The sequence below is a fragment of the Centruroides sculpturatus genome, unplaced genomic scaffold (genome assembly GCF_000671375.1).
Source record: "Centruroides sculpturatus isolate CEXI.00-Female unplaced genomic scaffold, Cexi_2.0 scaffold720, whole genome shotgun sequence".
NCBI classification, from domain to species: Eukaryota; Metazoa; Arthropoda; class Arachnida; order Scorpiones; family Buthidae; genus Centruroides; species Centruroides sculpturatus.
In genome coordinates this window covers 236146-250815 of record NW_019385122.1, presented here as the reverse complement: position 1 = coordinate 250815, position 14670 = coordinate 236146, and the positions used below count along the sequence as shown (strand labels likewise).

Genomic DNA, 14670 nt, shown 5'->3' with positions numbered 1-14670 from the left:
CAGAATTAGCATCAAAATCTTCACAAGCTTGGGCAAGGAACTTCCTGCCCATGAGCAAAGGCCTTAACATGTTTCCTAAGCCAAGTAATACTCCAAGAAACAAGTCAATCTTAACGACCTTACAGAAAGTTGCATTAAACAAAAGGAGAATCTACCAACTCCAGAGACATTTGAAGTGTGAGAATCAATTAGATCCTCCAACAGACATCAAATCTTTCAATTTTTAGAGTCAAAATCCATGCATGGACTTTAAGATAGGAAATATATAGTCAACATCTGCAGATGCAAATTATGATGTTCATATGGTACCCAAAGTAAATCTTTGTGGCATCTGTTATATCAGGTACCTTCCAGCATATGACACCTCTCACCCTGGCATTGGTGCGTGTTCCATTTAGTTGGATCTGGCCAAAGCATTTATGAGCAAAACCCCAGACACCACATCACAGGTCAAGGTTGAGACATGATGGGCGATAGTGGTAAACGAGATTTTATATGCATACTCTTTTTATGCAAAAAGAACTGAAAATATATATTTTTCTTTTGCAGCTTGATTCTTGTGTTTTCTCCTGGCCTTATTTGGGAAAATCTTCACCTGTTTTATTTTTATATTCCAAAACAAGATATACATACATAAATTATTTATATTATCTGTAAAATCAGCACAAGAAAAAAAAAAGTGGCACCACTGGGAATTGATGGATTGTCACAAATTTTTTTGACAGTCTAACCCTCTTGCTTTGCCTTTCATTTCCAATAGGGAACAAAGGCAAAGAGGTTGGGCCAAAGGAAGTTACGAGGGGGTGAGACTGATTACAGGTGGTGTATAAACAAATTGGAAGCATACAGTAGCACACTGGTACAAAATGAGCCATGTCTGCAATGTTCACATAACTTAAATTTTTANAAAAGAACTGAAAATATATATTTTTCTTTTGCAGCTTGATTCTTGTGTTTTCTCCTGGCCTTATTTGGGAAAATCTTCACCTGTTTTATTTTTATATTCCAAAACAAGATATACATACATAAATTATTTATATTATCTGTAAAATCAGCACAAGAAAAAAAAAAGTGGCACCACTGGGAATTGATGGATTGTCACAAATTTTTTTGACAGTCTAACCCTCTTGCTTTGCCTTTCATTTCCAATAGGGAACAAAGGCAAAGAGGTTGGGCCAAAGGAAGTTACGAGGGGGTGAGACTGATTACAGGTGGTGTATAAACAAATTGGAAGCATACAGTAGCACACTGGTACAAAATGAGCCATGTCTGCAATGTTCACATAACTTAAATTTTTAAAACGTCATTCTGATACACCCTGTATACTTAAATAGGGGAACATCACACATTTATCAAATATTAATATAAATGAATTCCAAATGCACCAACATATACATGAACAGATCTACCAAAAGCCCACCAAATATGGGAAATTTTTATTAAACCTAGAAAATTAAAGTAATGGGAAAAAAATTATGTATTTGTTTATTCTAAAAAATGTATTTAAAATGCATGGAAAATTACATGATGGAAATGTAAGAATTGACATATCGATCATGTTATAAAAGACATTTAATCATTAAAATACCGATATACATATATACACAAAAAACAAAAACTTATTTACAATATGTTGCTTTGGTAAAGCATAACAAATATCGCATGTTTAAAATAACAAAATAATAAATTATATGTCGAGTTCTCTATTCTTTTCTTCTTCTTCTACTCTTTTAAGGATGTCCCAATAATCTTTGGCTTTCATTTTTCTCGGAATGATATCTGTAATTAATAGTAATTATTTTAATGTATAAGTAATTACGACAAAAATTTTGAGACGGATATACAAAGTGGAATCTGAAAAAGTATCTACATTTTTATGGCTTGCCAAGAATATAAAGTATCATAAGATATCATTGAAATTTAGTAGAAATCTGTTATCTTATAATGTAAATAAAAATAAAACCTTATTGAAATTTAGTAGAAATCTGTTAAGGTTTTATTTTTATTTACATTATTTTTGAGCTATTTTTTAAAAACTTAGGGTTTAAACCAATCTGCAGAATGGAAAAGACATCTGTGTGTTTTCTTTTTGCCATATCCTCTGTATTAAATTTTCATGAAAGTGACATGTTTGTATATTGTTATATAATAAAGGTATCCTTTTATCTAAAACATAACATTTTGTTAAAATTGTAATTTTAAAATAAATAGTAAAGAGTAGTGAATTTTAATTACAGTCGACCCCCCCTATAAGATATAGATACGTTCCAATTTATTAGGAATCCGATTTCTTACAAGTCGTTCCAATCACAGCCCGACACGTGTCAAGTTTACGGACTACGGCTGATTGAAAGGTTTTCTTCCATAAAATTAATTGATTCTACACTAATCCGACTCAACATTTCCAAAATACGTATATTTTTTCGTAGTTTTATAGGAATCGTAATTATAGGGACCGTAATTATAGGGGGGTCGACTGTATGTATGTCGCTCTTTTTTAACAAAAAAACAAAAATTATTTTGTACAGTTGACATGAACTAATCTAGATTTGCTAGTCTGGCAATCATTAGTTTGCACATGCAATGATGACCACATGAAAAACCAAAAATATCCAATTCTGAACCTCATAATAGCTATAGATGGCCTAGGTAGTTAAGGATTCAGCCACTCCAGTGACTGGGGATCAAATCCAAGTGAGCAACCTGGAGAATTTTTTGGGGGTGGTCTCTTTGACCACTTGGTTCACTCTTCTTAGTCTCCATGGAGCACAAAGACTTTAAAGCTGCAAATAGTCAGTGAAATATCTGAAATTATGTAATATAAGAGCTTAAAAAGTTGATTCTGACCTTGGCACGTTACAGCACTGTAATATTTCCTACAGTGCATAGTTAAAAATCACTAAATGGCCACTTTTTTAAATACCAAAACAAGTTGGCAGGTTTTCTTCCTTCCAGATAATATTTAATTTTAGATTGCATGTAGAAACAAACATGGTTGGGGAACCCATTATGGCCCATCAGGTTTGGGCTATTATTTTGACCAAATTAATTTTTTTCTGAGAAATGACTAAGATCAAATCATTTCAGTCCAAACTTGGTGGACCATGATGGGCTTTCCTACCTTATATTTTGAAAGTATACTTATTTACCTTAATGTTTTACAGTACTATAAAAGTTACTATATTTACTCGCATATAAGACAACCTCACATACAGGACGAGTTGTGACTTTAAGATCAAAAAAGAAAATTAGCTTTATTAATACAATTATAATTTTATTTTGTTTATTTGATATTTTACTTGTTATTAAACATAAATGCACACATTGTCCCACAAAAATTACTGGCATTTTAAACTTAAAAAATCATGTAAAACCGACAGCATAATTTGTTCATGTAAAGCTGGGCAATTGGAAACCCTTTTTTGCCAATTCTTAACAGTTGAATCAACTCTCTGTCGATTATGCTTATGAATTTCTCCGAATTTTGATTTCCAAATAATCATCTGTTTTCAAGTAGGAATGGATTAAAACTTATATCATGCTCCAATGTGATTTTGGAATTTCAATTCAAAAGTTTTGCATTTCCCATTGCTATTCATCTTTACTCCTGACAATATACAAGAACAATTCAAATGACCCAGATAAAATACTTATATTTTTAAATACAAGAGGGTAAGTATCCAGTAAAAAATGCAAAAACACAGTTCACAAAAATTATTTGCTTGCGTGTATAGGACAACCTAAGAATTTGAAGCCGTGATAAATGAATAAAAACCTTATCTTATATGCGAGTAAATATGGTATGTAAAAATTATGAACAGAAAGCAAAAATTTGCAATTATTGGTAGATTTCTTTCATTGTTTTTTCTACTAATTTACCGTACTTGTTTTTGTACCAGGACTAAATTTACATGTCTATGTAAGTTGTATTATATTAGTAATACAGCACAGTAATGCATTGTTTTTCCATTTTTTAATGCAAACTTGCTGGATTAGTGAGGCAACAGTTTAGGGCCTGCAGAGTATCAAAAATTCTAGCAGTTTCTTATGCTTGCAGTGGAATGTATATCCAAGCAGGACCCCGAGACATCATTGAGAACAGCAGCTGCTAAACTTGGTCTTGCAGTAAGTATCCCACATGACATAAAAGTGAAGTTGGGCATCACTGTCCACAGAAAGGAACTAGTTTCAAACAATAATCAGGAACAGGAACTTAGAGCAAAAACCAATCACCGAAAACATGTTGATGTTCAGCTGTATGTCAAAAGAAAGTATTGGTGCTAGATAATGAGACATACTGCCCTGAAGACCCAAAACAAATATCATGAATAAAATTTTATCATTCCACTAACAAGTCATAAGTAAGTAATGATCCATTATGCCTACAAAGTTAATCCTGGACTCCACATTACCAGAATCCGCGACGTAATTGTAAAACTAAAAGCCAAACTGACGAAACNCTTAGAGCAAAAACCAATCACCGAAAACATGTTGATGTTCAGCTGTATGTCAAAAGAAAGTATTGGTGCTAGATAATGAGACATACTGCCCTGAAGACCCAAAACAAATATCATGAATAAAATTTTATCATTCCACTAACAAGTCATAAGTATCACAAATAATTAATTTTTTTTGGAAAATTAGCTTGGCAATTGATGAATGGAGAAATGTGAACCTTTCAATTCTTGATCTATACCTCAAGTGTATTAAAAATGCTTTATTTTCTTCATCCAAAAACACCATAACCTTGAAGTTGTGGTGTTCTGGCCAGATCTAGTAATGATCCATTATGCCTACAAAGTTAATCCTGGACTCCACATTACCAGAATCCGCGACGTAATTGTAAAACTAAAAGCCAAACTGACGAAACTTTCAGTTTTGTAATGTTCAGTTGAACAGAAACAGACTGAAAGCAGAGTTAAAAATTATTTAACTTTTCCGTTTTTGTTCTGCACTTCTGTTGCACTTCAACCAATAAAAACGCAAGGATTTGTGATGTATTGTCACGTGCAGTTTGATTGTTGTAATGGCAGAAAGTGTAGCGAAAATGAGGAGGAAACAAATAGATTTGGAATTCTTCATTGAAGAAGTTAGAAAATACAGATGTCTGTATGACAAAAAATGTAAATAATCCAAAGATTGTTAATAAATGCAGAGAAAGTATGGCAAAATCCGTAGCATTGTCCACATTTGACTCTACGACAATTACAGAACTGAACAACAACAGATGGCACATTTCTAGTGGAGTCAAGTTAAAACAAATACATAACTGAAACAAAAACTCTATATGTTTCAGTTCTGTTTCTAAGTTTCTGTTTTCAGGTAATGTGGAGTCCAGGCTTTACTGTCTACATTCAAATTATTGGACATGAGTTTGTGAAAAGTGAAAACAATGCCTCATGCATACCATTGAGACTTTGTGCAAAATACTGAATTCATTCAAACAAATTTGGAAATATCACTCAAAAAGTTGATAAGTCGTCTAGCAGAGTTTATGGCAGGAGTTTGAGCAAAATTGAGATGTGTAGAAAAACAATATCTATGGACTAATTAATACTTTGCAAAAAATGAAACCAAACTGTATTTGCTATCCCACGAACAAAACTGACTTTGTACGTTCATTTGTATGCCTTTCTTTATAAAATTGCTTCTGATACATGTCATAACACTGGCTACAGAGTACTTTTTAAAATTTTCTCTGATACTGTTTTTTCAAAACTTCTTATCTCTTTAATTCAGTTCCTTCTCTTGTTCATTTTAAAAACTGAAATAATATGCAAATGTAAACTTTTGGTTTTTAATAAAGATAAATACTGATAAACACTTCTAAATAACAACCAATTTTCTACCCAAACACTGAAAAAGTAATAAGATCGCATAAAATACATGATGCATAGCAGTATGAACATTAAAAGATGTTTCTACTGCTGTTATAAGGCTAGAATAAAAAATATAAATTTTCTATTTTGGTTGTATGAAATGCTTATATAAAATATGTATATTTTGAACCATACACAACATTAAGATTGCAAAAAATATCTCCAGAAACAAATTTATGACATTAAGCTTGCAGGAAATTCAATGGCTCACATAATAATGATTTCCAGAAAACATTTGAGTCATAAAAATGGAAGATCTATTACTTACCTTGAAGAAATTCCAAATACTCTTTGGAATTGACTACTTCGGCAAGATCTTTATAACCAATGGTCACTCGATCTTTACTCAGTTTAAAAGATTCTTTGGCCAAATACTCCACAAACATTTCCTATTGTAAAAAGACAACAGATTAAATGAAATTATTTATAACTAGCAGACCCTGCCACGCCTTGTTGTGGCTCAAAATGTATCTATTATAAATGTATAACACTTCCCGTGGGGGAAAATTTTTCGAAAAATTTTTTCTTAGTGTACATTCTCTTGACGTACCCTATTAAAATGCAATCAAAAACGCAAAAACCCACATCTAAAATAGTATAATAGAAGCCAAGTTCTTCGCAGTAAGCCTTAATCCTGTCCCTCTTCCCTGCGGGGGGAATAATCCCTTCTTAGTGTACATTCTGTTGACGTACCCTATTAAAACGCAATCAAAAACGCAAAAAACCGCATCTGAAATAGTATAAATAGAAGCAGAGTTCTTTACGGTAAGCCTTCCCCATAAGGCTTACCGTAAAGAACTGTCCATCTCCCATATTTAACGGAATAATATACAGCCTATGTCCACCCTAAAGTTCCATTCTAAATATTGGTGAAAAAATTTTTGAAATCGGATGAGTAGTTTTGGAGATTACCTGCTGCATATAAACTTACATACTTACAAACATTACCTCTTTATAATATTAGTATAGATATAGCTTGGAAATCAATATTTGTAATGCCCTTTTAATGCTTTGAAGATAATGGAAATATGAAAAAAGATCATGTGTGTTATATGACTTGACTTGTAATAATGTAATGTTACAATTACAATACAGTCGACCCCCCTATAACACTGTTGATAATTCCGTTTTATATGAATTCCATGTTGTACAAGTCACTTAGATTTTATAATCATGTGAGCTGTTCACAGCCTGGCACATGTATTTGTAAAATCTAAGTGACTCGTACAACATGGAATTCATATAAAATGGAATTATCAACAGTGTTATGGGGGGTCAACTGAATTACACAAGTCATGCATAGCAAAGTTCTTTTGCAATTTTTGGAAATCTTTTCCTTTTGAGTTTTTGCAGAACTGTTCAGTTTTCTTGATAAAATATTAAGATAACTTAGTTGTTTTAAATTTCAGAATTTGTTAAGTTATACAAATTACCATTGACTAAGTAATTTGAAACAACCTTATAACAAGTATCTAATTGACAATATGATAAAATAACATAAATGAGTCACTCATGTATACTTATAAAAAAAAAAGCATTTTTCTAGTAATACAGTGTGCTGCTGTGTTCATAGCACATTTTAAAACACACTGTAAATAAACAAATGCTATTTATTAAATTTAATGCCAAATAGTAGTCAAATGAGTACCATTTACCTATTTGGTTTTAAATATTTTCTCTGGTAAATGACCATCATGCCACATCATACATTCTTCTAGGCAGCACTGAAAGCTCAAATTTTATATCTTTGTGTCCTTATTGTATAGTTTTTGTACTTAAATTGTCAACAAGGACAAATAAGTCCTTGTTGACAATTGTATTTTTCACCTGACAACAGGTGAAAAATAAAGACTGTTTTTTCTGAATTGTTTTCTTAATTTGCAAAACCAGGTCACTGGTATATTAAGTCCTAGTAATAAATAAGTCCTTGTTGACAATTTAAGTACAAACACACTGAAAGCTATTCATTATCTTTTTGTAGCAGTTCTAGGAATAGTGGTAACAGCAGATCTGATATGGTCTTTCAATTCCAAGATACTGTTTGGGACATGTTTAAGAGACTTTTTGCTTTAGGTATCCCCACAAAAAAAGAAAGCAGCAGGTAACAGATCCAGGTTCAAAGGCAGCTAAAGAAAGTGTTGCCTGAATATATACTGTATAACAACTATAACAAATACACAATTATTAGAGAGGTTGAGGCGCACGTTTTAAACGTGTAAACGTGTACGTGTGACGTTCAGCGCCGCTTTCCCGTAAGCCTAAAAGTTTGACAATGGTGTTTGGATAGTCGGTGGAATCACGCTCGACATTCCAAACACCATCGTCAAACTTTTAGGCTTACGGGAAAGCGGCGCCGAACGTCACACGTACACGTTTAAAACGTGCGCCTCAACCTCTCTATTATTTTTGAAGATTACTGCAAAAGCATGTTCTGCAGTCTACCAAACTTTTCCTTGCCAAACAAAATAGTAACTGAATGTCAATCAAATGTAAATACCATCATTTGGTTGACATTCAGTTACTATTTTATGTTGCTAACATGAAATAGTAACATGTATGGAAATTATATTGATGATGATGTTAATGCTAACATAATATTTAAATAAAGAAAGAAAAAGTGTATTTATTTATAAAAAAAAAATTAATAAGATGATGATTTTAAATTACAGATGAGGATGTAGATAAATTGAAAATATGACTATTTTTGATTTAATTTATCCAGATTTTAAACAGAGAACTTTTCATACCTAAAGCAAGAAGTCTTCAAACATGTCCCGCAGTATCTTGCAATTGAAAGACCATATCAGATCTGCTATTGCTATTCCTGGAACTGTTACAAAAAATATCATCACATAATATTAACATCATTATGTGATGTTAACCAATATTTTTATGGAAACAGAGTTAACATCACATAATGTTGCTAACATCAATATAATTTCCATATCAATGTCAATTCATGCTACAAATGCAGCCATGCCCTTTGATGCTCTTTGCACTACCAGAAATATAATTATATTAGGTAAATTTCTTCTTAAACTTCAGCAATTACATATTTTGGAAATATTTTAGCAGTTTTTCTAGACAAAACTTAATATTTATGAATTTAAGAATTCCTATATTTATTACTACTATAGTAACAAGAACAGAAATGTAATAAACTGCAGTGTGAGTAAGAAGTCTGATATAGAAAAAACTTTTTTAAAGAATATGCTTAACATATTTCTCTTCAATTTTCAGGCATCTTTTCAGAGTTTATTGTTTCCTTACATTTGAGAGAACACATGAGAATCAACATAGTTACTGACAAAGTACAGAAGCCAAATAAAGTACCAGAAGATGTTTCCAGAACCACTTTGATTTTTTGTATAACTATTCTAGGAAGTGCACCAAGAGTTCAAATAAAACCAAAATTCATACTAACTTTTAACCAGTGGAAATTTTAGATAATTTCTTGAAGGTCGGTTAACCTCTTATCATTTAAACAAAGCAGAACAAAACAAATTTGTCACTTTCAGTCTTCCCGGGCCTGATATTTTCCGCAATCCCCAGGTTTCATGGAGTTCATTTTGGTTTATTCTCCTATGCCTCCCGGTTTCTTCTTTCCCTCCCAACCAAGCGCTAAGCGATAAAAGTGGCAATGGGCAAAGAAGGGAAGGCTATTTTCTTAGCCTTAAAAGGAGATTATATAAATCCAGAAACTATTCTATTTTTATTCCACAAAAAAATACATGACATGACATTCCACAAATCCAGTCCTAAAAGAGTTACATTACTATTTTTCTTTTACGGCACCGAGCAAGAAGGAACGAATTCAAGTTACCGTAAGACAGTAACCCACAGTTGGCAAGAATTCCCATAGAGTCGAACAGACCATATCCAGACCTCCACACATAACCGGCAGGGAGTCCAGAAGGAGCCGTCGAACTCTTTGGCAACTTATGGACAACTGTGGGTCTCCATCGTTGAAGTAACTCGATTTGCTCCTTCTTACTCAGCATCATGCTTTACCTGTAAAAGAATAAACAAAGATCAACATGACTCCTGTGAGCACGGTCTACAGCTATTATAAAGCCCAGTGAAACTTTACCTACGTGCATTGTCATGGCCGCCCACGTTCTAACCCAACCTGACCTATTCTAATAAATTGCCAATAATTTGGTAATTATTCGATATTTATAACTTCGGCCTCAACCTAGAATAAGTTAGGCTAGGTTAGGTTAGAACGTGGGCGGCCATGACAATGCACGTAGGTAAAGTTTAACCTAAAGCCCAACCGCTCATTCAGAGCTAGAACCTTACCAACTTACTGCAGACACTGCAAAGGCCTCATTTCTCTGTCCATCATCAGTCGGATTAGATTCCAAAGATGGAATGGGTAATAAGGGACGAAGCCCAAAGAAAATAGAAAATTTAATTTATTATAACAGATTTATGTTGGAATTTTAAGGGTTGAGAACTGTCAACAACAGACGATACTTACAGCGGCTTTAGCGATTAAGAAAACGGAATCTTGACTCAATAACAACACGTCAGGCGAACTTTTCATAATTGTTTTGATTCTACTTAAAGGAAACCGAGACAATCTCGGTTTGACTTTCAACTCGGTCGTGTTTTCCTCCATTTCTTTACAGCATCGACACCGCGGCTTTACAGACGATAGTCTCGCGACTGTCGAATTCCTCTTTAAACACAAAACTCGCCAAATAATGGCCGATGCTTTTTTATTATTTTTTAATTAAAAGAATCTTCGAATGACGTAAATAATTTTAAATAAAATGTACTAGTTATTAATTTATACTTTTAATATGGTTAAATTATTATTAAATTTTTTAAAAAGAATTACACATCGCGAAGTGCGGGGTTTATCACTAAATTTAGGAGGAAATCAGCAGGATAGGAAAAAAAAATATAAAGTCTGCTCTTAGGGGTTAGTAGAGTTTCGGTGATGAGTAGATGTTTCCAAACGTCACACGACTGACAACTGTTCTCACGCCAGATCCGGAGCGGGTCTCGCTCCGGATCTGGCGTGAGAACAATCGTGAGTCTCAGATCTCTTCATCACCTGATTCTTTTGCTTAATTGTGCCCGCGCTCTAAAGTCCTAAAGTGAAAATTTGTGTTTCTCTGGATTGTCAAGACTGACATTTTTTGATATGCTTTGAATCCGGAGCAAAATTGTTTAGGGGAATTTCAGATCTGTATGGTGGTTCTCACGACAGAATTGGCAACTCTTACCTAAAGAGAACTTAAGTACCAAAGTAAGCAGTTAGTTGGCAGTAGTTATCATAAATCCAGTTTCACGAGTAGTCTCCGATCGAAAACACAGAAGATGGAGAAGTCGTATTCGACCACTTTATCGTATACGCAAAGTGCTTTGGTTTCCATACCTTGCCTACGCCGGTTTATATAGAAATCGCTACACATAGCCATATAGAAAATGGTACAGACTTGATAATACGATGGTAAGTTAAAATAAAACAAATAATAATAATATACGTGTAAATAAGAGAAAAAAGTATACAATTAAGTATAAGCGTAAACGCATATTTAACTGCGTACAACAATTACTGTAAAAATATATACAAGATTTCTCTTGTATATATTTTTAAATTTTGTATATAAACAGCGGATATAAAAGTTCACGGTGACCAAGGACTTTAAACTACAAGGATAGCCAGATCCCGTATATTTGTTAGCGTGACCTTGGCTCTATGTGACGTCACAGCATGTCCTCTACTTCAACACGATAGATCTTTCAAATAACAAAATACGATAAAATATTAAATCATTTCTTAAATAATTATTAAATTACTACTAAATGTAAACTACTGTAGAATTTTCGGATTTAATAAGTGTACTGTACGTCAATAAATTTACAAGTCTTTTGTCTAATATTTATTTAACAAATTAATGAGCTATATTTTTTATTATGTGATTATCTTACTTAACTTTTTAATTTTTTTTCGACAATCACCATTTTCAGAAGGCATTCTTTTCAATATTTTATAGTTTTCTTGTTTAAGATTTCTATAATTAATTCTTATTATAGTTCTTAATTTACAAAAATCTTTTATTAAGGTAAAAGGTAAAACTGTTTCTTGTTTTGATATTTCCACTGACAAATTCTGTACAACTCCGGGGCCTTTTTTATACGATTCACCGTGATATATTTCGAAATATTTATTCCACTCTGTAATTTTTGCTAGCCATTCATCAGTAGGTTTAATAAGCCCTCCATAAGATAAATGTTGCACCCATGACGGAATGCTATAGTTGGATGATTTTTAATTTTACTAGTGGAATTACCCAAGTTTGGGTATTTTTCTTTATATTTATAGGCAAGATATCCTGCTATATACTCGAGAGCATCGTGAGAAGTTTCTTCAGAGATTGTATTAAAGGCTGGATTGCATGTAGAGTTTCCTGAAGGTTTATTTGAAGAAAAAGTAGTTTTACATTTAGTATATTGGTCTGTATTTTCACTTGATACTTCTACATGTGCTTTCTCTAAAACTTTGGGTATAATATATTCTTCTTGTCTTTGATCTATAGTATTTACTTTTGACTCTAAAATACCAGGATTCTTACCTAAAATAATCAATCTAATCCTATAAATAGCATTTAATGGGCTTGGATGTTCATTAGGACCCCGGCTTCTAATTTGAAAAAAAAAGTTTTCCAGACAATCTTGATTTAACTTGTGAGTACAGATGTATTTTATATCAAAAGTCGATTTCATATCTTGAAAAAGACCAATTAGCGATTTCATTGAGATTATCATTCCTTTCTGGAAAATCGTTTAATACTTTTATTCTTTTTTTATGATCTTCTTTCAATTTTTCATATTCTGATTTTAAAACATTATATTCTTCTAACAGCTTCTTATATTTAATTTCGTAATGACATTCATCTTGAAGATTGTTACTATTGTTATCAGTATTTGTTAAAAGATCATTAACTTCTTCTTTTTGTTTTCTTTTTGAACTTCTTTCTCGTTCCATAACTGTTGGGTTCATTCTATCCGAAAGATTTAATGTAGGGATAGCTGTTTTCTTCAGAATCTTTCTTTCTGGTAAACCTGAAATAGAAAATATTCTGGAGTTTTATACTAAAACAAACAAATTAAACATTCACGCGCCAAAACAAGTAATATATATGAATGAACTGTACTTATGACTTACCCAGCAATTCATTTCGTAAATCTCTTTCATAATCACTTTGAACAAAATGAACAGAACATATTCTACTTGTATCTGGATTAAATTTATCGCTCCTTTTGCAACGATTAATCCATTCAGACCTAATTCTTTTAGAAATTAAGTCTTTTTGTCTAGGAAACACATGAAACGTTACTCTTTCTCCTTTAGCTTTTACTGCAAAAAAGTTATTATTGCAACCATACACAGCACACCTAGTACCCGGCATTTTGTTCTTCACCTAACATAAAAATATAGCTTTAAATATTTAATGACTTATATTTAAATCATCTTACCTTATAAAAAACTTAGTCAAATAAAACAATTACAGAAATATTAAAATAAATCACTTCGTTAATCACAAAATTGGACGAATATTAAAAGCGAAAACTAAACACGTGCACACCCTGCTCTAGGTAAACAAAGAGGTCAGGACACGTGTGACGTCACTAACTTGCCATTCCTGGCTAACATTGTAGAATAGGGATCTGGCTATCCTTGTAGTATATTGTCCTTGCACGGTGACAAAGGAGGCACGGTTATGGATGTCACGGTGTTAGAGGTTACAGCTGTGAGCTTGTGAAAAGTCTTTGCCAGGTGGCGAAAACAATCGAAGTTGTTCAGTAGTTAAGAGGTCATTTAGGTTGCATGGCCAGATGCCCCGTTTCTAAGGATTATGGCGCGTAATTGCTGTCTTTCGTATTCGGTGACGATGCAGTTAAAGATATAATAGCGAGATTGAGGCCGAAGTGTTAAACGTGGAAACGTGTACATCAGACGTTCAGCGCAGCTTTCCTGTAAGCCTAGAAGTTTGACAATGGTGTTTGCATAGTCAGTGGAATCATACACCTAAAAATCAAACTCCTTACCTGGAACTGGAACATTCAGAACGAAGAAGCCAACACGGATGCCATAATCAATAAAATGGATAAAGCCCGTACTGACTACATGAATAATTGCAAAGACATCCTGAAATTAAAGCACAAATATGGGATAGATAACCTCATATCGAAATCCGAGCAGATCCACCACCCGGCCGACTGGGCCTCATTAGCAATGCCACTTGAAACTTACGATCCATCTGCTACCCCGAATTGGCGGATCTTTACGGACGGGGCTAAGAACGACCTCGGCACAGGAGCGGTCTTTGTAGTCCAAGACAACACCAACAAATACATCAAAGAAGAATATCATAAATTAGAAGCCCACTGCTCAAATAACCAAGCCGAGCTATGGGCTATGTTTAAAGCTCTGACAGAAATCACTAAAAACCTCCGAAAATATACAGGAAGCATCTATTTCATTACGGATAGCAGGTACGTGTTAAGTATCATTGCTGGTACTGCCAAACGCTCCTATACTGGCACAAATGTCTACTACCTAGCGACTAACCTACAAAAACGTAGGAAAATCAAATTCGCCTGGGCCCCCGGGCACAGCGGTATTCCTGGTAACGAAAGGGCTGATGCCCTTGCCAGGAAGGTTGCCAACCTCCATGTTACCCCCTCCTTTGGGAAGGTCCCCATCACTTACATTAACAAACTATTATACAATCAGATCATCGAGGAGTGGCAGAAGGATTGGACAGATTCA

At 33.4% G+C, this 14670-nt stretch overlaps 2 protein-coding genes and 1 long non-coding RNA gene across 4 annotated transcripts in view; 1 reads left to right on the top strand and 2 right to left on the bottom strand.

Annotated features, from left to right (window-relative positions):
- Positions 1 to 1554: 1554 nt before the first annotated feature.
- Positions 1555 to 10587, bottom strand: LOC111635059 (chromatin accessibility complex protein 1-like). The gene is made up of 3 exons (XM_023379911.1): positions 10363 to 10587; positions 6148 to 6268; positions 1555 to 1779 (listed from the first exon to the last, which is right to left on the bottom strand). Exons 1-3 carry the CDS (start codon positions 10501 to 10503, stop codon positions 1688 to 1690), a joined length of 354 nt encoding a protein of 117 aa, XP_023235679.1. The 5' UTR covers positions 10504 to 10587; the 3' UTR covers positions 1555 to 1687.
- Positions 10588 to 10657: 70 nt separating this feature from the next.
- LOC111635060 overlaps positions 10658 to 14670 on the top strand; it is a 15151-nt gene continuing 11138 nt past the window's right edge. The window contains exon 1 of the long non-coding RNA XR_002758333.1: positions 10658 to 11343. This is a non-coding gene — a long non-coding RNA (uncharacterized LOC111635060). The remainder of the gene's footprint in view (positions 11344 to 14670) is intronic.
- Positions 12230 to 14670, bottom strand: part of LOC111635058 — a 3859-nt gene continuing 1418 nt past the window's right edge. The window contains exons 2-4 of one of the 2 annotated variants that reach the window (XM_023379910.1): positions 13407 to 14205; positions 13063 to 13318; positions 12230 to 12959 (exon numbers count right to left, since the gene is read on the bottom strand). In XM_023379910.1, the coding sequence (XP_023235678.1) occupies positions 12604 to 12959; positions 13063 to 13306 (600 nt within the window). In that variant the 5' untranslated portion in view covers positions 13307 to 13318; positions 13407 to 14205 and the 3' untranslated portion in view covers positions 12230 to 12603. Of the gene's footprint in view, positions 12960 to 13062; positions 14206 to 14670 lie in introns of both variants that reach the window. The other variant, XM_023379909.1, reaches the window with a different exon arrangement.